General features: G+C 40.9%; 1 protein-coding gene across 2 annotated transcripts in view; it reads right to left on the reverse strand.

The window, feature by feature from the left end:
* Positions 1 to 25,969, reverse strand: part of LOC117513878 (mannosyl-oligosaccharide 1,2-alpha-mannosidase IA) — an 827,748-nt gene that overhangs the window by 475,396 nt on the left and 326,383 nt on the right. For both annotated transcript variants that reach the window (XM_034174114.1, XM_034174115.1), the window contains exon 2: positions 3,096 to 3,192. In XM_034174114.1, coding sequence (XP_034030005.1) covers positions 3,096 to 3,192 — 97 coding nt within the window. The remainder of the gene's footprint in view (positions 1 to 3,095; positions 3,193 to 25,969) is intronic.

The raw sequence follows: 25,969 nt of genomic DNA on the forward strand, positions 1-25,969 counted from the left end.
ACCATGGAGAGGTGCAGCTACCCATGGTATATAGAGATATGATGGAGACAATAGTTCACATTAGTTACATCACTCACAGGAAGGAATGGACAAATGTCTGTACTGTAAGGTCTACTGTGGATATAACAGCCTGTTCAGATTTGCAACGGCATGCATGCAGTAGTGCAGGGTAGTTTCGGTTTGATAGCTGCTGTTCACATTTACTGTACATGATGAAGCGTGCCACATACATATCAACAGTTCCTTTGCGCTCCGGTGGGGATGGGGGACATTGGAGGTGGACATTATTATACATGGCACGTGCAGATCATACCAGCAGGATTTGATGAGCCAGGTCCATCTCGAGGTTCCCTCATACACGCTCAAATTGTTTCGGATGCTGTTTTGCAACCATCAGAATAGGTAAATTGTGGTCAGATGGTTCTCAGATTGCACATGGACTGCCATCGGATAGGTGTCCCATCTCGAAGCGCCCGGAGGGTTTTGAACTTGTTCAACACACTGGCTGATTTTGACCAACTGTGTGGACTCTCGTAGATGACTGTCAGCACATTTTGAAACTGCAACTGGACACTTTTCGGATGTGGGTTGAATCGTCACTCCGACAGCATTTGGCCTCATTCTGGCTATGTGTGATGGGGATATAACCTTATGCTGCTGTGGAAATGAGAATCTGTTCATTTTGCTGTAACAACACCCATACAGACATTTATGTCTTTATGGATGCCCTTCCTGACGCAACTCCAGTGTTACCTGGAGAAACACACACAGCCACTGGTGTTCCAAAGAGGTCTCCCATCCAAGTACTAACCAGATGCTGCACTGCTTAGCTTCTGAGCTCTGACGGGATCAGGCTGACACAGAGCAGACCGGCTGCCACTGATGAAGACATTTATTTATATATATTTGCTTGAAGTGAACATGACTGCTAATTGTACTTTATCTGGAGCTGACATGAGGAAAAGTGTAAAATAGTAATGCCATGAGGATTGCTCGTTTAAAGGACACGTTAAGTGTGATCTGACTAAGTTTTAAATGCATGCTGAAAGTCATCAAGCCCTGTTAAGGAGTTTCCACCGCTCTTGTTTTGTAAAATGAAAAGGCAGTTTCATGGTGTGTTTTTTATTTCAAAATTTGTGGTCGTGAATTGTGATTTAATTCCTGTAAAAAAAACCTGTGACTTAAACACGGTAAGCCTGTCTCATCGCTTTTATATCTCTAAACAGAACTTGTTTGATTAATGGAGCTGTATTGTAAGAAAAACAAACAGCTCTCTGGGTTGCAGTCACAATGACATCCTCAGAATGCTACAAAATATCATTTCGTATATAGTACATCCAAAGAGAAAATGAACCTGATTTTGTTTCTATGGTGGGAAAAACACCTTGTGCATGAATTATACAGATAGTAGTACAGAAATCAGGGCAGCACTCAGATCACATACTATATTTTTAAGAGCTCACCTCATTGACTTAATAATCTTGAATCTCTAAAGAAAAGTTAGAGAAATGAAAGTCCCATCCTAGTCTTATTAAGAGCTGATCCGTCTTTTATGAGGTGCCTTATTTTGGGACTTCCCTCTTGCTCGGCATCACATGAAATTACTGATACGCTTCACTGAAGGAGACCCGAGGACCCCTCTGGATCTCCCATAATTACACAGTAGTGGAAAATGTGGCACCCCTGGCAGGTTGTAAGGTTTCCCATGCTGATTGAAAAGGTAAGAAAGATGTGATGACAAGAGTGCGTTCACTGAAGTGCAAGTGTGACTTATTACATTTATATTAACAGTTCAAGACAGACAAAGAATGGAATTTTTATGAGTTCGGTCAATATGACCTGTCATGAACAGAGGTGCAAGGATCCCAAAACTACATGGAGCATTATTTTTGTTTGTTTGTTTGCTGGAAAGAGTATGTTTTTAATTCTCTCAAAGCACTACACTACAGATTTTAAGTATGACCAAACTAGATTTTAAATAATAATGAAGTAAACATCAGGAAATTCTATCTAGATAAGTAAAGAAAGTGTGCAATTAATCTCATGACTGTTGGAAAAACTGAACTTCATTGAATTCTATCATTCCATCTTGAGAGTCCAGCCTCCAACTGGTGCACAGTAATGCACATTGCAGCACAAGTGTTGTTTCGTTTCCACCCCACACACCTATAGACTTCCCACCCAGCACCAAAGTTTTTTTAAATTGCAAGTCCACTTGCAATGGGCATTGTGATCTAAAAATGAGGTATAGTCAGGTGCAGTGCAGGTAGACTGCTATCACATGTAAGCAGAAAGCAGTTACACCATAGACCAGTAAAACCTGGTTGAAAGTCAAGCGCAGTTTTCCACACAACAGAACCAAATTGAATCCTGGATGGCAACGATCTAAGAAGGCAACCAATCCAATCATACCTCTTGACAGTAGCCATTTTTGTGGCAGCCAGGTGAAACACGGGTGTCCCCTTGGCCTTTTTCCAATTGCTGGGCTCCTCAAAAAGCATGTGACATGACATCACATCACCAAAACACACCTGTTGCCTAACTCTAACCCCTTTGCACTGTGTGCCCTAGCAGCCCACTCTCATGATTTGTTTTTGGGATACCGTCATAAAATGTATCGCATTTTCATGACACAGTCAGTTTAGTTCACCATTGTTAACCCTAAATCAACCCCCCCCCCCCCCCCCCCCCACTGCATCACCCCAAATTCATGATACCATCGAGAAATAATTTTGTGATACCATCACAAAAATATAATACTTTTCGTGATGGCACTACGAACTGGCATGAGATCAGGTTGGCCCATGTGTATGCTCAGATTTCACATCAAATCAATGGTATTGTTAGCTGTGTCCCAAATGCATTGCGCTATGCATTTCAGTACATGTGCCATAGATTATCAACATACTGTAGAGCCCTTACTGTTATAGCTACAACAAGAAAATGAGTTGAATGTTCATGAACAGCTTGTTAAGGTTCTTCTCCCTGATATGCTGCCATTTCTGTCTGTTTTAGGGTCTGTGCAATAAATGTTTCCACTTATTTATTTTAAATAACACACACTTTTTAGGTTCTGGCTAAACAGTGACACTCACCAAACATGTTGCCAATATGCCCGTTCCTCGTCAAAGGCCGCAATTCATTCTTGCCCCAGGCATAGCGCTTGTAGTTATCCCAGGCAAACTTCATCATCTGTAAGAAACAGGAGTCAGACACCTCGGTCATTGTTCTGATAGCAAAATAACCACCCTTCAAATCCAGATATAATTCAGTACAGCTTGAAGCAATGCCAATAACAGCTTATAGATCAGGAGTGGATTAAATAGAAGCATGCAATTATCACACATAAAGCACAGTGCTAAAGAATGAAAATGACATTTCGCCTGCAGCTAGTGCTAAATTTATGACCTGAATGATGTTACCAGGCTTCATGGATGAGAATATACTGTATCTTAGGAAGGAAATTACTTTTTTTTTTAAATTGGTACTCCTTTTACATTTTCATCTGCTATTGAAAAAGTAATCTGGATGTGATTTGAAAGTAGAACTGTCTTTCCTGCCGCAGAATACAATGAGAGAAATGGATGTTTGGAGTAAACAAAGGAAAATATATTCATTTCAGCTGAATATCTTTTTGCTCTGTTATGTATATCTGCCTGCAGTGAAGCACAGTTACAATTAGCTTAGCAGCTGGTGAATGGAAGTTAGCTAATATTAAATAAATACATGACTATGCCAACAACTTTTGTTCATTTCTATTTCAGTTCAGTTTTAAACATCACTTAATCATGACATTCACTTTGGTCTTCAAAAGGTTAGTGAGCTGTTTTATTAACTTTCCTCCAAGGAATATGCTGATATGTGCAGCAGCAGATCACATCCTCGGCTAATTTACGCTGTATATTTTCTAAATTAGTCCTCCTAAACATTCCCCCTTACTTATAACTTAACAACCATGTTGTGGATAAAATGATAATCAAATTAACCAAGTAATTTAAATTGTTGATGGTTTCTTCTCAAGCGTAGACACTGTAACAAGCAGGACACTCCCATTAGCCACAGATATCACAGTTTGAGTGAGACGAGTCTCCTACTGGAGTTACGTCAACAGTGTTGCTGACTCCTCAGTAAGGGCCCCTTCACACATAGTATGAATGTGGTCAAATTGCACATGAAATGCGCATGAAGCAGGAATCATATGCAATACTGTAAAATCGGAGTTGCCTCTAAGGCCTCGTACACCTGTTGCTACAACCATTTGCACACACCAGCGGCTGAAAGACAGAGTGTGCCCTGTGAGAGCCCATTCGATCCCTCTCCCAGCAGGTGTTGGCCAAATTTCAGGTGACACTCATGAACATCTAACACCGCTCGCTTTGCACTTAGAAAATGTGTGGCCATTCACACTATTAGCACGAAAACAGTCATCAGGCAATCACTTTCAAGTTGATGGTGACATTTGTCTAAGTGCCCCATGACTGTGGAGTTGCTGAATACACATGTGGCGTGCCAGACTGTCGGGTCCCCTCCACAACACGTGTACATGTGTTTCGCGTGCTCACCCACGCTGGTAAAGTTTCTAGCTGGCAATCAGAACTTTTGTAAATTGCAGGTTCAAATCCCATGGGTGACATATATGCTTTTTTTTTTCACAGCAGCTGCACGATGTGGTTACACATGCTGCAGCTGCTCAATTTCCTGTTTTCCCACTGCAACAGTTTCATGCACGACGCCGTTGCCTGCACAAAACCGTCGCAGCGGGTTCATTCATGCCTGCCCGTTGGCTCGATGTTTTCGTGGTTTGCTCGTACGAGCTGTTCCACCGTGATTCACCCCGATTTGTACTTATTCATGCTATGTGTGAAGGGGCCCTAAGAAAAGTTGGTATTGGCTGTCCAAAAAGTCGCTAATTGGTGTAATTATCAAATTTGCATATTATTTGCATAGTGTGATGTCATAACAGGTGCTGTAAGAAAAAAAAAACGTGGTAGAGACCATTTTGTGCACACTTGCACAAAATGCTTTTATGTATGTACAGATCTAATCACATGGGGGCTGGACAGTCTGATCGCACACAGCACGGGGAGGGGCCTGTCAGATGATCACATCACACTGACAGCTGGATGACAGACACAGGAGCCACCGCCAGGACAGTTATATAAATAATTACGACAATACCTACATACGAATTACATAACAATTAGTGAAAGTGAATGACCACATAACTTAGAGTGACGCGTTGGCCTGGGCACTGAACGGACAGGGGGCGCATCTGTTCACAGCCGCGAATGTAAAGATCTCTGCTCCTGCTCATTGTCATTAGAACTGAACTTCTTAAAATAAAATAACTTCTCAAGGCCAGGGCTTCTCAAAGTCTGGAGACTAATAAGTCACAGCACAGCAAACGAGGTAAGTAGGCTGACCAAGTCCGAGTGAGGTTTGACATTCAATGTGGGAACAGTCGCAGTGCCATCGCGCATGAGTGTTTGAACCCGGAGGCAGGGGCGTAGCACCAAATTCTGGGCCCTAGGTACTAGCCATATTGAAGGAAAGACATATTTTATTTCAGCCTAAACATTGGGGCTGCAACTAACGATTATTTTACTAATCAGTTCATCGGTCAATTATTTTTTCGATGAATCATTTTGGGTTTTTTTACTTACATGTGAGTTTTGCCGTTATTTCTTTAAGTGAGTTATTATTAAAAGGCCTTTATCACGCAACATTGGCGTTTGACCTTGTAACAAAGTTATGTTACATTCTCGTCAAAAACATACCTGCAGTAGTGTTTTGTTTTATTTTGCGCATACATACATCACCGACACACCACAAAGAGATTTCTATCAGGTTTCACCCGATTATGAGCATTTTTAGATGCCTACAGCAAATATCTCAACCACCGACAACATCAAGAGTCCACAAAACTATTTTAAAGGCCTGACTAAAGTGTAATATGTGATATTTAAAAACATATTTTTATGAAAAAAGACAAATGTGCAGTTAACTGCATTTTATTTTTTTCTTGTGTAAAAACACAGCTTAGATGTGGTTTGACCAAAACAAATTGTCATTAAACTTAAATAAAACAGGGATGAAGTGGAGGTTTAAGAGTCACTAGGTGTTCACAGGAAACAGTTATTTCTATATTTATTTATGTTCATTGTTAGTTGGTTTAATCTTTTCTGTTTTATTTTATCAGATTCTTTTTGTCCGTTTCTCTAAAACTGTATTGTGGCATTATTAGTTATTATTACTATTATTGTTGTTTCTATTATATTACTATTGATATATAAATAAAAATAAATGAATAAAATATTACAATTTGTAATACAGTTGACTCTTTTATGACAACAAATGCTGAGCCATGAATTATTATACAGAAAACAAATGTGCTGACAGCTGTAACAGCTTAATGCTAACTTTAAAATTGAAAACGCCATAGACATGCTAACGCGTTAGCATCGGTCCCGTTTTTAAGTTATAAAATACATCTATCAACTGTTTCAGAAGACCATAACAGATCAGATTAACATGAAAAGGTAAATATTACTCACAGACATATGCTCTTTGGGGTTTTAGTGGTAAAAAACAAAGCACCAGATCGAAGCACTGCTTCGATCGGCGAATCACTGCTTCGATCGGCGAATCACTGTTTCGATCGGCGAATCACTGCTTCGATTGGTTCAAGGTTCAAAGCAAAGCCGCACTACAGAAACGGTTTATTTATATGGAAGAAACGAAACCTTTGCCCCAGTCCCAACCAGTCCCAGCAGAGGACTGCCCCTCCCTGGGCCTGGTTCTGCTGGAGGTTTCTTCCTGTTAAAAGGGAGTTTTTCCTTCCCACTGTAGCCAAGTGCTTGCTCACAGGGGGTCGTTTTGACCGTTGGGGTTTTACATAATTATTGTATGGCCTTGCCTTACAATATAAAGCGCCTTGGGGCAACTGTTTGTTGTGATTTGGCGCTATATTAAAAAAAAATTGATTGATTGATTGATAAATTAGTTGACAACTATTTTAATAATCGATTAAATCGATTAGTTGTTTCAGCACTACTAAACACCTCCACTTTCTGTGAGATCCTGTTTGGGGTGTGTGTGTGTGTGTGTGTGTGTGTGTGTGTGTGTGTGTGTGTGTGTGTGTGTGTGTGTGTGTGGCAGCGTGCGGGCCTGGACTAAACCACTGTACAACTGTGCAGGGGTGGGAAGGGCCCTCATCTTTCAGTATTATTGTTAGAGCAGAATTATGTTTTGCAACATTTATACATTCATTCTAATTATATTATTTTACAACATGAATTGTATGGACATTAATAACATGCAACACAAAAAAGTATTTAATGCCAGTTTTCTGTGCCCCCCCCCCATGCTCTGGGCCCTGGGTACATAGTACCCTTTACCCCCCCAGTCCGACTCCCCTGCCTAGATATCCCTCCACTCAGTGCTTTACAGTCAGCTGTGGTGGTGGTGGTGGTGGGGATCTGCTGCCACTACCACTATGACAACAGAGACTTTCACTTTTGAGTTGCCAAACACCAGAAAAATCTCCAGTGATACCAGGAAAAGTAGTTAGATTTGTCGCTGGTCGCTTTTGAGAAAAAAAACATTGTCAAGAGGGTTTTGATTTGTCACCAGATTTCACGAGTCACCAATTTGGCAACACTATACATCGAATGATAATCGGGCCAATGTAGCATATTCATAGCTTGACATTGTTACACTGGCTAATCGGGGCCACTTTTATAATCACCACAGTAGCAGCATTTGAAATGGTGCTGGGAAGGACAATTGTGACAGTTACGCTGACTGGCCAAAATCTAACTAAATCGATGAATCCAACTACCCATCTTCACATATCTACCACCATAATTGCAGCATGACAAAAGTCATGCATGCAAACCTGGATATCCACAGATCTATGCAGAATCCATACGCTTGTTATTTTACAGATCAAGCAGGGTCTGTTGGGGTGAAATACAGTGGGGACCTTGTATGCGCCATGGCCATCACGGTAACCATTAAGGCCCAACAAGAACCCTGAACATGAGACTTCTAATGAGGCTCTAGTGAAACAAGACATCCTCTACAGTGAATCAGGCAAAGTAGGTGATGACATGTAAGCCAATGGCTGTGAAGGCAGATGAAGGCTGCAGCAGGTTCACAGACCACAATAGTCTGGGATTTCCCAGCCATTGGACCACACTAAGGATCTGTCAAAAACAATGTGTTTGTCGGCGTGCAATGACACGGCCACGCTAAACAAACCGATGCACACAACGTCCCTAGATCAATCGTGCATGAAGACTATCTATCCCATCTGGGAAATGATCAAGAAAATCAGTCTTCAATATGTCAGGTTAGGAAAATTAAACAATAATAATTGAAAAATATGAAATGATATGAAACTTAAATTCTTGAAAAAAATTTTTTTTTTTTGTTAATTTTTTTTTTTTTGTTTCTGCTGCTTTTCAAGGTTTAGTCTTGGTCTCTGAACATGATTTGGTTCTGATGCCAATCATTTCACACTAATAATAAACTGGAAGTCACATTCTGAAGAACTCATCAGATCAGCACCATCATCATCATGAAATAGAAGATGTTAAGACTGTTATGAAATTCTAAAAGTGACAAATAAAACTGAAGACATGACCCACAGAGAACACATTTGACCTCTTGTGGAGCAATCAATATAATATAGTGACAAAATAGCACTGAACAACAGAGCCAACACCCCAAAACAAACAGCGGGTAAAATAAGTAATGAATATATCACCAGATAGCTCTGCAAATATATGTCTAAAGGTACTACTGACATGACGTCTTCGGTAGATGTCAGTAACAACCCAAGTAATACGTAGATATAAAGGAACCAAAACAAACCAGTACAGAAATTACATTATGTGTCACAATGTGTAATAACACAAGAAAAAAGTATTAAACACATGAAGAAAGGGAGCTGCAAAAAGGCATGGAAAGCTAAGACACCAGCTGAAAGCTATCAGAAATTAGAAAGCAATCCTGCCCCTTGTCAGTGAAAATTAATATCAGCTGGTTCAGTCCCAACTGATGGCCTGTAAACAGGTGTCTCATTACCAAGGTGTCACACAAGAAACATCTCATGATGGGTAAAAGCAAAGTTCTCTCAAGATCTTTGCAACATTATTGTATGATTGTCTGCATACTGTGCAAAAGTGAGGCAAAATATTCCAGCAAGCAACACAGCCAACCCGTGGAACCATTTAATGATGCATCACGGCGACATCAGTCTGAAAACTCAACCAGCTTCCTTTCTATAATCTTTGTGATGTGAAGTCAGTTCCATCTGCAAGGATATTCACATTGACATCACTGCTGTTAATGACTTGTCTCAAACATGATGAAAGCACTAGAAATCTGGAATGTAACACCATGACAGTGAAGTGCCAGACCCAATATAGACTTACGTAAGCTGGCAACATTCTCATATGTGACTATAATGAGCAAGACTATAAACTGTGCATAGAAGTCCCATAATAAAGCAGTGCTCAGGTGCAGAACAGGCAGGCCATTCATATCAATCATCCTCCTCTAGTTCTCTTTGTCTGTGCTGACATGTGAAGACCATGAGCAGAATCACACAATCCACATCTATTAAAAGCCCCATTTATATTGAGCATTAGAATGTGTCTCATATAAACTGTACCTGAATGTGATTTTACTCTGATTACATTTACATTTCTCTATTTACATGTATCTGCAAGAGTTAAAGATTACAACATAGTCGTGAGACCAGACATGTTTTATGGGTTAGAGATGGTGGCACTAACAAAAAGGCAGGAGGCAGATCTGGAAGAGGCACAGCTGAAGATACTGCAATTTTCATTGGGAGAGATGAGGGTGGACATGATTAGGAAATGGCATCAGCCATTTCCTAATCAGGATGGATTGGACACAATGTCAGAGATTGAGGTGGTTTGGGCATGTACAGAGGGGGGGTGGAGGATATATAGGTAGAAGGATGCTGAGCATGGAGCTGCCAAGGAGATGGAACAGAGGGAGGCCAAAGAGGAGGTTAATGGTTGTGGTGAGGGATGATATCGTAGTTGGTGTGACAGAAGACCATGGAGACAATATATGGCATCAGATTAGTGCCAAAAGCACTCACGTGATAAAACATGCATTCAGGCATATCATATTATTTCACACGCATAGATATAAACTGCAAGCACACAAATTAGAGGTTTCTTTAGGTAAGAAACCCCTGCTTAGACACCATTGTGTTCTGCGTTTCAGAAGATTTCCGTGTCTGAGAGGAGAGCTGTCAATCGAATCTCACTCTTCAGAAATGACCAATCACAGCAGAGCCAGTACCAACCTGGGTTCCCTCCCCAATTGTGCCAAAGGTTTTGACAGAGAGGAGGAATCTACTTCATGCGAGCAGAAATCCATTTTGCACGAGCAGAAATCAGCTTTCCTGAGAGCAGGGTGATTTTTTAAAGGTTGTTTGGCGCGCTGGTCACATATTCCTCCTCACTCGCAGCATCTTTTTCCTCATTCAGGGAGCAGTTTCCTCTGAGTATGAGCATGCACAGAGACGATTTGTGCACTCGTGGTTAATTTCATCGCGTGTGACACAATATAATACATCCATATGCGTGTTTATTGTTCAACTGCTTTTAGCACTAATCTGACGCCATAGCAACAGCATAAGATAGACAAAGATGATCTGTGTAGTAACCCCGACCGGGAGCAGCTGAAAGAAGAGGATAGTAAAATATGTGATTTTAACATATGTGTCCAGTGAGTCCATTGAAATCTGATTTAGATTTGATGGCTTTGTCAGGCTTACATTACATTCTCCTCTGGTTTGCAAGGGTCCAAAAAAACAAGATGTTAGCCATCTGTGAGGCTAATCTGTTGTGTTATCACACTTTTTTCCTACTTTCTGCCAGACATTGTGGTAACATTTGATATCATCCTCATAGATGTTGTATAAGGATTGGAAATGCATTTCCATTCACAGGGATGTTCAGTTTGGTCACAACACACCCACAACCACCTCCACGGGACGTTTGGCCAATTTGATCACAATCTGCTGTCAATGTGTGCTGGGTGCCTTTACATCTGAAAAAGTAGTCAAGCATTATCTGACTGTTATACAATCATTCATTCAGTTTTTTGTTTTGTTTTGTTTTTTTGCCACCTATCCAAGTCCGGGTTGTGGTAGCAGCAAACTAAGCAACTCATCCCACAATCTCTTAAACTTCCACGCCCTGCAACTCCTCCTGAAAAATCCATAGGCACCCCCAAGCCATCACAGTGATGTAATTCCTTGGGTCCTGGGTGTTCCCTGTGGCCTTCCGGTTGGATGAGCCTGGAAGATGTCCCAAGGGAGACAACCAGGTGGCATCCTCACCAGATGTCAAAACAAATTTTAATGCTAGGTGCAAATTATACAACTAGTGGATGTTTCTTATTTTGCTCAAAACTGTTTCATACTGGAAATCACAGAAGAACAGAGGACTGTTGTTGGATAACAATTTTCTGTTTTGCAGTTGTGAATCTCACACCATGTCGCGGTCCGTGACTTATGCAAGAGGCCAGTTTCAGCAGATTTCCAGTTCAGGACACAATATAAAAACAACTCGTGAAGTATGGACAACACGACAACATCGGGGCACGGCAGAAGTCCATCACAGGTGCTACACCTCCTCTAGATAACCTTCTCAACTTGGGAGAATGTGTCATTATCATAATCACCCGTGAATTCATTGGATCAACACCATCCACATCCTCGCTAGCCATTGTTTACATGTGCCGTGAGATGCAGGAACTCTACTGGCGCCACGGTGCATTTTGGGAAGCGCAGGGGGCCGCCAGGGGGATTATAGGAAATGTTAAAGTACCAAATACACTGTATACAGGGGCTTTTGATGCTTTAAAAATTGCAGATATACTGCATTCTTCAAATGTAACGATTTAACTCATATGTGAACAAAGTATTTAGTCAGAAGATAAATGTTTAAGGAAACACTCCTGCTGCCACAACTGAAATGTTGAAGTATTCTCAATTCACACATTCAACAATAAGATTCTCATGAAATTCAATTGCCCCCAGGAGTATAAAACAAACATGATAAAAATGTGGACCTCTTGTGTAGGCCTGCATGCGATACATCATAAGATGGATGCACATGCTGGGATTTATTTTCCCCTCTCAGGGCTTTGCAGTAACACAATGTCATCTCCATTATCAATACTACATGAGGCTCCTTACTCTCCATTGGTGGGCTTGGAGAAATAGACAACATGAATCCGATTACCTCCGACAAGACCTCCAGCAGAAAATCCTCTCACCCTACAAAGCTCATTATAGACACCTTAACGCCACAGTGAACCAGCCAATTCTGACATCAGGACCAGTCAAAACTGAAATATCTTTCAGGTTCATTCGGATAATCTTAAGATGCATTTACATGACAGGTCTTAATGCTGAAGTCTAATTATCTGTCACTGTGACTTTTTTGGGACACTGCCCACTGAGGAATAGATGCCAAATAAACATTGCCTCACTGCTGTACCACTAATAAAGACCAGGCTTGGTTTTTCCACATATATAATCTGGTTTTAGAGCTTTTACATATTTTACAAGCATCAGTACATCTTTGGAAAATGCATAAAAACCTGTAAATGTTGTCATAAACACTGCGCTGCACCTGCATTTATAGTATAATTGTTTTTTTTGTTTTTTTTTTGGTTGTTTTTGTCATAGATACATATTATGTTTATTTGAGTAAAGAGAATATGTGAAAGCAACATCTAAACTCAGACTAGATGTCCACTAAACTTTCACCTTTCAACCTTAAGTAGCCTTATCTAAAGTAAATTATTAACTTATCTTAAAACAAACTGACATGTACAGGCAGGTCCACAAGCACTTGGTCAGTGACAGTTTTTTGTAATCTTGCCTCTTTGCACCACCATTGTAGAGTTGAAATGAAACAATGAAGATGAGTTTGTAGTGTATCTCAGTGTTGAGGACCCCAGTAGCAGGAGAAAGCCAAGGGGGGGGACGTGATGGTCTAGTGGATAAGGCATTGGGCTTGAGACCAGAAGATCCTTGGTTCAAATCCCAGCCTGACTGGAAAATCACTAAGGGCCCTTGGGCAAGGTCTTTAATCCCCTATTGCTTCCGGTGTGTAGTGAGCGCCTTGTATGGGAGCACCCTCACATTGGGATGAATGTTGAATGTGAGGCATTATTTGTAAAGCACTTTGAGCGTCTGATGCAGATGGAAAAGCGCTATATAAATGCACTCCATTTACCACAAACTAAAGTTTAAGACCTTTGAGGATTTATTACAATTTTTATGGGTTCTGTTTCTTTTTTTGGGGGGGGGGGGGTCACCCTGTATAATGACATCATCTAAACATCACAAAAAATGTCACAGATGGATGTCAAATCATGCCACGCTAGTGAAATTATAATATGACGCCATTTGGGTGTCAGTTTGTTGGTCATGCTGTGATATCTAAAACTGACATTGAGTAAACGTCATACAGATGTTGCAGGATTGGCTGATTGTCTTGTATTTTTTCAGTAAATGAAAGGTTAGGGCGTGGTGACATGTTATATGAAGTCCATGATTACTGTTGGGAATAAAAGAGTACATCAATTTGCTAGAATATTGTAGGTAGTAGGGATGTTAGCTTTCATTGTGTGTGTGTGTTTTTTTTAAAGAAAATCACCCTGACAAAGCATAAATTTGGAGTATGAGTACCACCAGCATACAAATCTCTAATGTACAACAAATTTGTATCAACAACACTATATGTTCTGAGCATCATACAATGCAAGAATATGTTTAATCATAACACGCTATTTTAAAAATGGAGGGAAATGTGGTTGGGGTTTTGTTAGAGCTCAATTCCATTGACTAACTGCTGAACAAATTGGTACAAAACAGGATTTCTTGCACACAATGCAAATGCCAAACACATGCTATACCTGACAATGTTTTGATTTTTTATCTTTAATTATTTATCTGTTTTGTTTTTTTTTTTAATTGTGAAAAGTTAACATTTAATCCACTGAAAACAATATCCATGTACAACTATGATAACCTGTTGAGAGTGAGGAGAAACAGGACGCGACTTTACAGAACAGTCATTTCTTCACACATAACTCCTGAACAAAATATTCCAAGACGATACACGAGTTTCAGCGGAAATAGAAAAACGGATAGGGAGTAAATCTGTGGAAGCACTGGGGTCACACAGCCGCGGGGCTGCTGGTGCAACAGCCTTTGTCACGCACAAAACACACAGTGTTAATCAATAGCACCAACCACAGCTGAGCTGGCCTCCCTAAAGCTGCTTGTCCAAGAGAGCAAAATGGATGAGTGATTTGTTTCCAGGGGCACAAAACACAGACAGAGACCCAATCTGACAAGACACTGACCGTCTTTTGGCTTATCTCATTGGCTGGTTGTTGTGCTGATCAGATCAATAAGTAAACATAGAGCTGGTGGTTAAAATCAATCTAGGATGGACCAGTGCAGGTCACATGGCCAAAGGTCAGAAGTCACGCGGTGCTCCACATGTGCTCAGCAATGAACAGATTGTCCTACAAACCATAAAACTGCAAAATAATTATCCTAACTAGAATGTAGTAAACAAAAATGTACTGTCTTAAGTGAAGTTACTGAAGATACATATGTTCAAAAGTCATATCAGCTTATTGTGTGGAGATCCTGCACTACAATAAATGCAGCTTATCCATGTGAGCATCTCTGGAATTGTAGAAGCCTCGCCAAAGAAAATCAAATTACAAGATTGTACAATTATTCCAGTATTGTTTTCTGCCAAAAAAGCTCAGCAAGCCACCCCCGAACCTGTCTGCTGGGCTTCCTCTGCACTGTTCAGAACAATACAATAAAAGTATAGGTGTATAGAAGAAAGAAGACAAAACACAACAGGAAATATGACCTTGATAATCTGCTGTGGCATCGCTGAAATTACAGATTTATTTTGGAAGCCTCAAAATTTCATTTGAGCATCCATGACAAACAGCTTCCAAGTGTTTAGTGAGATAAAATCGAATTACAAATGGTGAAAGCCAAATGATTCTGTTTTTGCACATGGTGCAATCACTACACAAGCATGAATCTGCCTTGCATGAAAAATGAAACTGTGGTTATCTACAGCAACGTGATATTCATATGTGAATGCCTTTTGTATACTCTGACAGAAAAAAAGTATATTCTTGAGTCTCATTGATGTATTATGCATTTTCTCAGTGCTATAGTGAGTCATTCTTTCTGTTTCCAAATCCATATTTTCTACATTCATATCCTCTTCCCCTACAAGCACAAACTCCAGGGTTGTAACATCAATAGACATTACGAAGTATTTTTAATGTTTTTTTGTTTTTGTTTTTTTTTTGTTTTTTTTGTCTGCTGAGAAAACATATGCAAGGATTTTGTTGGCAGAGGTTATGTTATTGCCTGCCCCTCTTTGTTTGGTTGTCTGACTGTTTGTGAACAGCCTGGAGCCCACACTTTTTCATATATTGTCATGAAATTATTTGCTGAAGATTGAAATCCTGATAGGCAGAACTGATTCCATTTCAAGGTCATATGTCATAAGGGTAAAGTCAGGAAAGATATTGGAAAATAGGAAAAATCCCTATCTTTAACACTGAACAAATCTTCATAAATTCATAACTCTGTCCTAAAATATCAAAATTCTTTCATATTTTAGAGCTTTATGTAGAATGGTATCCTTTAGGGCCCCTTCACACATAGTACAAATGTGACTGAATTGCATACGAAGCAGGAATCGTATGCAATATGAGTAAAATCGTAGCTGCCTCTAACACCTTGTACACTTGTTGCTACAACTATTTGTGCACACCAGCGCCTGAAAGACAGAGTGTGTGCTGTGAGAGCCCATCAAACCCTCTCGCGGCAGGTGCTGGCCAAATTCCAGGTGACACACATGAACATCTAACACCGCTCATGTGGCACTTAGAAAATGTGTGGCCATTCTCGCTGTTAACATGACAAGTCAGCAGATGATCACTGTCGAAGTGGATGTGAAAGTTGTTTAAGTGCCCCACAAGTGTGGCTTTGCAAACAGACACAGTGACACGTTGGTGTGTGCACTGAACAGATGGGGTGTGTCCACCGACAGCAGCGGCTCTGGAGATCTGTGGTTCCCAGCTGGAGAACACGTACCGTGTTCTGATGGACATGACCCTAACAACTGTCCACTGTGATGTGCGTGTGTCTGCTTGCCATCTTCATGTGGACATACATAAAAACATATATCGCTGTTGCGACGGGCTGCAGCAAGCGAGCGCAAGGCATGCACATTGACAGGCTGTCCCAGGTGAAACGGACGGTCAGATCATAACACAGCGGGCTATCTCAATGTCACGTCACCCACGTGAGCTCTGTTCCACATGACACGGTGTCTGTCCTGCGGCACATGTGTCGGGCCAGACACACACATGGGGCCAGCTGGACATGCTGGGACAGCAGATGTGGAGATGATAAGAGTGCACTGCTTCATTCATGTCATGTCATAACTGTACGTTGGTGACCATGGGTCATCTACACAGGAACAGACAGTTCATACTTGTATTGTCCACTCGATAAGAGGGATTCAATAAAACGTGGTGTTTTTGTTATGGTGTGTTTTTTTTTTCTCTCTGCAGCAGAGGCATGATGTGGTGCAACATGTTCCAGCTGTTTTGTTTTTGTTGTTTTTTTGTTCCTGCACAACAGGAACAATGATGGCGCGTTTTCGCTGTAACTACAGACTTCCTCTTCGTCTACATCATCTGATTTCACGTTTAAAAAAAAGTTTATCTCTTTGTTGATTTCAGGCATGTTACACACCTTTTATGGGACATCAATGGTAGCACAGTGGTAAAGTTACTGTTTGTTAATCAGAGCTTTTGTAAATTGCAAGTTCGAATCCTGCGGGTGGCATGTATTTATTAATTTTTTTCACAGCAGCTGTTCGCACTGTGTTCCTGCGCAGGCACGGAACCATCACAACAGGATCGCTCACGCCTGCCCAACCGTGTGTCCCTCCAGATGTCGGCTCAATGTTTTTGTGGTTTGCTCACTTGGGCTGTTTCGCCATGATTTGCCCTGATTCCTACTTATTTGTGCTATGTGTGAATGCGCCCGAAGGTTTGATCCGCATTTCAGATTTAGCGAATATCTGATTCTTTTTAACATTGCAAAGCCCTTTGATGGTCTAGTGGTTAAGGTGTTGGACTTGAGACCAGAAGATCCTGGGTTCAAATCCCCGCCTGACTGGAAAATCACTAAGGGCCCTTGGGCAAGGTCTTTAATCCCCTATTGCTCCCGGTGTGTAGTTAGCGCCTTGTATGGCAGCACCCTGACATCGGGGTGAATGTGAGGCATTATTGTAAAGCGCTTTGAGCGTCTGATGCAGATGGAAAAGCGCTATATAAATGCAGTCCATTTACCATTACGAGGTCTGTCCAAAAAGTATTGGACCTTTTTATTTTTTGCAAAAACCATATGGATTTGAATCATGCGTGATTGCATCAGCAAAGCTTGAACCTTCGTGCGCATGCATGAGTTTTTTCACACCTGTCGGTTGCGTCATTCGCCTGTGAGCAGGCTTTGTGTGAGCAGTGGTCCATCCCTCTCATCGGATTTTTATTGCGAATAAATGTCTGAACGATTTGGAGCTTTGCTGCATCAAATTTTTCCAGAAACTGTGAGAGACCTCCAGCTGGACACCATTCGGAAAATTTAGATGGCTTTCAGCGACGATTTTATGGGGATTACACAGATTAAGGAGTGCTCCAGCCCATTTAAAGACCGCCCACAGCGTCTGAGAGCGCGGCGCACTCCGAGCGCCAATCGACAGGCTCAAACCCAGCTGAAACAACCAGATCATTTCCAACGTGAAGGCTTTGTTGATCCGGGACATCGTCTGACTTTCACAAAAAAGGCAGAAGGCGTGGACATCAGCACTTTTTTGGCACATTCTACTGTTACAGGAGTTTTTTTTTTCATGGAAAGAGAAGCGGAGGATTGTGCCACCGTGCCGCTCATGGCGCGGGACAAAACCACCTCCGTGTTGGTCTCAAAGGACGGCTTTCAGGTGGCTTTCAGATGGCTTCTGGTTGCTTTTCAGTTGTGTGAGTATCCAAGAAATTGTGCATGAGCTGGACATGCCCCAACATGTCCTGTGAGGCTTCATCATGGCGTTGCTTTGCGCCATGCGGCTGTGCCGCGACACGTGGAATTCCTCCGCACATCTGTCTCAATGTGCCGAAAAAGTGCTGATGTCCACTTCTTCTGCAATTCCTGCATACCGGATCAAGACAGCGTCCAGTTTAGAAATGAACGGCACATTCCACTGTTACAGGAGTTCTGTCATGGAAAGAGGGGCGGAGGAATTCCGCGCATCGCGGCTGAGCCGCATGGCGCAAAGCAACGCCGTGATGAAGCCTCACAGGACATGTTGGGGCATGTCCAGCTCATGCACAATTTCTCGGATACTCACACGACTGAAACGCAACCGGAACCCGTCTGAAAGCCGTCCTGTGAGACCAACACGGAGGTGGTTTTGTCCCGCGCCATGAGCGGCACGGTGGTGCAATCCTCCGCTTCTCTTTCCATGAAAAAAACTCCTGTAACAGTAGAATGTGCCGAAAAAGTGCTGATGTCCACATCTTCTGCCATTTTTGTGAAAGTCAGAAGACGTCCCGGATAAACAAAGCCTTCACGTTGGAAGTGATCTGGTTGTTTCAGCTGGGTTTGAGCCTGTCGATCGGCGCTCGGAGCGCGGCGTGCTCTCAGCCGCTGTGGGCGGTCTTTAAACCGGCTGGAGCACTCCTTAGTCTGTGTAATCCCCATAAAATCGTCGCTGAAAGCCATCTAAATTTTCTGAATGGTGTCCAGCTGGAGGTCTCTCACAGTTTCTGGAAAAATTTGATGCCGCAAAGCTCCAAATCGTTCAGACATTTATTCGCAATAAAAATCCGACGAGAGGGGTGGACCACTGCTCACACAAAGCCTGCTCACAGGCGAATGACGCAACCGACAGGCGTGAAAAAAGACGCATGCGCACGAAGGTTCAAGCTTGGCTGATGCAATCACATGTGATTCAAATCCATATGGTTTTTGCAAAAAATAAAAAGGTCCGATACTTTTTGGACAGGCCTCGTATATTTTAGCTTATAAAAAGCCACTTCTAACAGGCCTTTGACCTTGAATTTTTTTCCAAGGTAAAAAATTATGGAATTGGAAACTAGTGTTGTGGAGGTTTGCACTCTGAGTGCAGTGCTTTAGTTTTTTTTTTTTTTTTAATGTACACAATGACAACTAAATTGATGAGATTGCAAGTGATAACAGTATGGTCGGCCACTTCATTAGGCAGTTTGAATGTTAAAAATGAAACCAGTCTAACAACTTCCATGTACATGCATTTGAGAAGTCTCTGAGTCAGTGTAGGCTAACATATTTTAAATTAAAGTATTGAATACTAATACTTAGTGTCGTACTTGGTACATAGTGCGGTGGTTGGAGAAGGTGATTGGCTGCAACCTTCCATCTCTTCAGGACCTGTACATCTCCAAGACACTGGGGCATTCATGTCGGATTCGAGCCGATCCTTCTCACCCTGGATATAGTCTTTTTGACCTCCTCGCCTCAGGCAGGAGGCTATGGTTCCTTCGGACCAGAACCTCCCGCCATAAGAACAGTTTTTTCCACTCTGCTGTTAGCCTCCTCAACAAGAACCTTTAGAACTCTACATTGTTGCTATCACCACCATATATCACCATTTATCATCACCATTTATTTATCTTAGCTCATACATTCTGTACACTTTGTAACATTGTTATAGTGTAAAATTTTATTATACAAGGTCTATTAGATAATAAACCGACCCTTTTATTTTTTTTTAACTATATGGATTTGAATGACGTGCGATTACACCAATCATGCTTGAACCCTCGTGCGCATGCATGAGTTTTTTCACGCGTGTCGGTGACGTCATTTCCCTGTGGGCAGGCCTTGAGTGAGATGTGGTCCCGTCCTCTCGGCTGAATTCCTTTGTTTCACATGCTGCTTGAGACGGTGCGCGTTGCTTTATCAACATTTTTTCTGGACCTGTGAGGAATATCCGAGTGGACACTATTCAAGAAATTAAGCTGGTTTTCGGTGAAAAGTTTAACGGCTGATGAGTGATTATGGGGTGTTTGTCGGTGTAAGGACTTCTCACAGAGCAGGACGTCGTGCAGCGCTTCCAGGCGCCGTCGTCGGCCTGTTTCGACCTGAAAACATCCTAATTTAAGGCTTAATTCACCCAGGACGTCGTGAGAGAACAGAGAAGATTCAGAAGAGGCCGGCATGAGGGCTTTATGTGAACATTCCACTGTTTAAGGACATTTTTTAATGAAAGACGTGCGCGCAAATTCGCCGAGTCGTTTCCGTGACAACTCGGCAAATCTGTGTAAAATTCAGGCGGCTTTTGATGGCTTTCAACAAGTGAGTAACTGAGAAATTATTTAACAGCTTGGGCATGTTCCAACTTGTCCGTTAAGGTTTCCAACGGAGGTGTTTTTCCTGTCGCGACCCCCCGCGGTCGGGTCCGGCCCGACATGCGACTCTGCTCGCACGTTCTTTCATTACAAAATGTCCGTTAACAATGGACTGTCCGAATAAACTCCTCATGCCGACTTCTTCTGAAAGTTCTCTGTTCTCTGATGACTTCCTGGATCAACAGAGCCTGAAATGTGGAAGTTTTCAACTTGAAACGGTGAGACGCTGCCGTCTCGAAGCGCAGATCGCCGTCAGGTGCAGTGGGCCGTCCTTACGGCAACACTACCAGACCAAAATCTCTCATCAGCCGTTAAAATTTTTACCGAAAACCAGCTGAATTTATCGAATGGTGTCCACTCAGTTGTGCCTTACAGTTTTGAAAAATTTTTGATCAAACAAAGCAGCAGTCTGAGCCATTCCTAAACAATGAAAAAAATTGACGAGAGGGTGGGCGACTCCTCACTCAAAGACTGCCCACAGGCAAATGACGTAACCGACAGGCGTGAAAAAACTCTCGCATGCCCACGAGGGTTCAAGCATGTCTGATGTAATCACACGTGATTCAAATCCATATGGTTCTTGAAAAAAATAATAAGTTCGGATACTTTTCTAATAGACCTCGTATATTACTTGTTTACGTCTCTCTCTCTCTCTCTCTCATATATATATATATATATATATATATATATATATGTCTTTTATGTTAGTACCAAGTACCACAGCAATTTCCTACTATTGTGAACTTGTTCATTCATATGGCAATGAAACTTTACTGATTCTAATTCTGGATGTAGTGATGCTTGAATGACCCAGACCCGACCTGAGAGAATACAAAAGGCAGTGGATGCAGATCTGAGCTATGGCAATGAATGACACAAACAAGCTAATTTCAAGCTACATATAATATCAAAACCACAGATATTTTGAGAAAGAATGAAGAACCTCTTCAGCTACATTCATATGATTCTTTGAGTTAGTGAGTGGGTCTGCAAAAATGCCAGTAACTGGGTCTGCAAAAATGCCAGTAACTGGGCATTGTTTAACCTGCAAATCAAAATAAAGGCAGGCATTTATGATTTCTGAGTAATTATGTTCTTTCTATCTATCTATTCACTCACTCACTATATTTTACAGGGTACATGTTGTGGCTTTTCCAAAGCCTAGGGATACCTCATTGGTTACAATTGTTTACTGATGATATTGTAATGCTGTGATGCACCCAACTCCCCTCACACACACACACACACACACACACACACACACACACACACACACACACACACACACACACACACACACACACACACACACACACACACACACACACACAAAAAAAAAAAGAAAAAAAAAAAAGAACTAAGCCCAAACTAAAGTGACAGCAGCATGCAAAATTGATCAGGTGCTGTTTATACAAGCAAAAAAGATGCATCCAAAGCAATTCATCATATGTGTACTTTCAATATGTTCAATGTTTGTATGTTCTTTCATGAGAGCTATGAAATAAGACTGTATCTTTGAAGGCAATACTTTATTTCTTTCTGTTGAACAAAATCCTAAAATGCAACCAGACAAACTGTTTTGTTGTGATTTACTGCCTCCTACTGGTTGCAGAAAGACCAGGGCTGTCACCAACCCTTAAGTGTTACATAAGGCACTCACTGGAGGACGTGATTCAGATTTTCTTCAATTCATAGTTTTTTGAAATTTGCCATTTCCAGGATAAACAATTTCTTAAATCAAAGAGGTAAAATAATCAATAAAACATTTTTTCCTATGCTTGCGGAAAATCTCCACACCTGTGCCTTCCTTTGTTTCCAACTTTAACCATACAAACTCATTTATCAAGGTATTTCTGTATTGACAGCAGTCAACATTATTAGTTTTATTATTATTACTATATTTACCCATACGTTACAAAGTGGGCAGTTTACAGACAGGTGGCTTGTGCTTGGCCATTTTTTCCTGATCACTCCCACACTCACTGTTCACATAAATTATATCCCCCTGACTACCAGGACATACATATATATACATATATACATACATATGTGTGTGTGTGTGTGTGTGTGTGTGTGTGTGTGTGTGTGTGTGTGTGTGTGTGTGTGTGTGTGTGTGTGTGTGTGTGTGTGTGTGTGTGTGTGTGTGTGTGTGTCCTGGTAGTCAAGAGGATATTTCCAACTTTAAGCCCCCACCTTGAGGACAGCAGAAACTCATCTCAAGCCTATTCTATTGGGAAATGCCAAAATCTTCAAAGCCAAAATCTTTCAACTGCTAGAAGGAACTGTGCAAACTCCAACCTTTTACTGAGGACATATGCAAAGTAACAGTACATGCACCAGCATGTCAGCGAAGGGCCCAGTGAGATCTACTTTCTGCCCAACTATTGCCTGTTTTGATATTTGAAACAGTGGAACAATCAAGTACACAGCATAACTGAATGTCAGAACAGGCACGATTGACTGATGACTAAAATGGAAATGTTGTGGAATATCGAACCACTGTTTTCCACACAAGCATTATGGCAAGATGGAAAAGCATAGCTTTTGTTTTCCTTTCATAGCTTACCATATTATTAGTGCTGAACTGCACTTCTGTCCATTTGTTTTTCAGGGTCTCATGTTAAAAAAAGAAAAACATTCCTTGTGTCTGTTTTGCAATCAAAGCAAAAAAGCAAAATCTTAAAAATCAATGACTGAATGAATCTGGAACCTGCGGACATCACCAGATGTTGAGTTTCCTCCTCAAGTTGCCTTGCCAGGCCTTTATTGCAGCATCATATCTTCCAGTTCCAGTTCTGTCTTCACTTTTGTCTTCAGTAAGTGAAAAGTATGTTTTATTGGGTTGAGGTCAGGTGATCTGGCCATTTTAGACTATTCAATTTGTTTACCTTAAGAAGCTCTTGGGTTGCACTGGCAGTATGTTTTGAGGCATGGTCCATGTGCATTGTGAACCTCTTTCCATAGAAATCAATTATGCTCAATCAATTATGCTGCTTCCATCAGCCATGACATCATCAATAAACTCCAGTGACCCAGTTCCAGTGGCAGCTATATACGAAGGGCGATTGAGACGTTTTGAGCCTGTCCCAGAAAAAGTAAGGTGTGGTTCTCCATCTTTTGCATTCTGAGAAACCACCATTTCTCAACATTGCACTCTGAGTCAACATTCCAGACATTCTCAGGAAATGTTGGTTTCTCAGAATGCACAAGATGGAGAACAACACACTACTTTTTCTGGGTCAGGCTCAAAACCTCTCAATCACCCCTTGTATGTCCATACAATAACCTCCACCATGTTTGACAGCTAATGCATACCTCAGATCATGAGTTGTTCCTTTCCTTTTCCGTAACCTTCTCTTTCTACCATTCTAGTAAAAGTTAATCTTGGCTTCATATGGCCATTGATCTTGTTCCAGAACTGGGATGGGTTTTGTAGATAATTTCTATCAAAGTCTAACTAGCCCTCCAGTTCTTAGGTGTTACCAGTGGTAGGCACCTTTTTAGAAACTCAGTCTTCACATTCAGAAGGCATCTCTTGGTTGTTGACAGTGATACATTTATCTCGTCCAGAGTATTCTTTACTCAGGTTAGAGGCTGTGAAGGAGTTTTTCTCCATGAAGGAACCAATTCTGCCACCATCCACTTTAAGTGTTCTTCCATGCTGTTGGTGTTGCATAGCTCAACAATGCATTCCATCATTTTAAGAATGTACCACGTTGTTGATCTGTCCACAGGTTCTACTGTTTATCTGACAGACTTATTATTTATTTATTTATTTATTTATTATTTCATCCAAATTCAACCTCCTTAACTTTGACACCTCTGAGGATCTCATATTAGGAGTTCACCTTTTAACAGCTTACGCAAATTAAACACTTGGAATCAACTCTTGGAAAAATGTCCCCAGCCATTTTTTTAGTTATGTATGACTCTGAAGGTGGATGGACTATGTATGAAAATTTCTGTAATCAAAAATGGTTATTGCAATATTTCGTTCAATCTATTCAAAGTGAAACTGAAAGTCAACACAACAATAACATACTGAATGGTTCATTTTGAATCCATTGTGTTGTATGAAAAAGGCAAAATTACAAAACATTGTGACATATGACAAAAACACGTAAAATAAAAAAAATGATGTTTCTAGGGTATATACAGCACAATACATATGTATGTAAAACTATTTTATCTTTAATGAAAATATAGACAACAAGGCTTGCATGATAAATGGCTCTTTAGCTGGATGTCCTTTTGGAGTAAACAACTAAAAAAATGACAGGAACACTGATTTAGAAGATGTGGAGCGGATCATAATACTATGACAGCAGTTATTTATTTTTGGTTTTATAGGCTGAGAGGACAAAATTTGATTTGATTGCACACTATCAACACATGAACACTGCACCTTTACAACTGCAACTGGAGATAAGAACTGAGCTGCAATTTCCTAATTATAGGACTTTTCAGCATGCAATTATACCTGGACATGCTCTTTGAAACAATCTGCAAATTGGGAATTTACAACTACTCTTTTGTTTCACCTGCTGCCTTTTAAAAGTAACAAATCCAGTAATAAATAAGCCATCCCCAGAAAGTATTCAAACCTCTTGCCTTTTTCATTATGCTGTAGCATAGCAACAAACCCCATGGTTACGAGTTTAATTCCGACTGGGAACATTCGTATAGGAAATCTTGTCATTTATATTTATCCATTTGAAGGATCCTTTCATACACAGCAAGTTACACAACAGCTGAATCATCTTATCTTATATTTCAGGTAAAATATTTAACAAGTATATATTAAGGAAATCAGATAATCCTGTGACAAAAATTCAAATATTTTGAGAAAGCTTGATTTCACAGTCATCATGTGAGTTAATGTGAAATACAGTATGATAAGACAGTGTGCAGTTTTTGTGCACAATTCATATCACATAACTTCCATTTTCATCTACAGTACATCCAGAAAGTATTCACAGCGCTTCACTCTTTCCACATTATGTTATGTTACAGCGTCATTCCAAAATGGGAGTAAATTCATTTTGGAGGAGGTCACTGTGCTCATGGGGACCTTCAAAGCAGCAGAAATGTTTCTGTACCCTTCAACAGATTTGTGTCAAGACAATCCTGTCTCAGAGGTCTACAGCCAATTCCTTTGACTTCATGCTTGATTTGTGCTCTAACATGCACTGTCAACTGTGGGACCTTATCAATCAATTGAATTTACCCCAGGTGGACTCCAGTTAAAGTGTAGAAACATATCAAGGGTGATCAGTGGAAACAGGATGCATCTGAGCTCAATTTTGAGTTTCTGGGTAAAGGCTGTGAAAACTTATGTACGTGTGATTTGTTAGGTTTTTTAATTATTACTAATTTTAATAAATTTGTAAAAATC

The sequence above is a fragment of the Thalassophryne amazonica genome, chromosome 7, assembly GCF_902500255.1.
Source record: "Thalassophryne amazonica chromosome 7, fThaAma1.1, whole genome shotgun sequence".
NCBI classification, from domain to species: Eukaryota; Metazoa; Chordata; class Actinopteri; order Batrachoidiformes; family Batrachoididae; genus Thalassophryne; species Thalassophryne amazonica.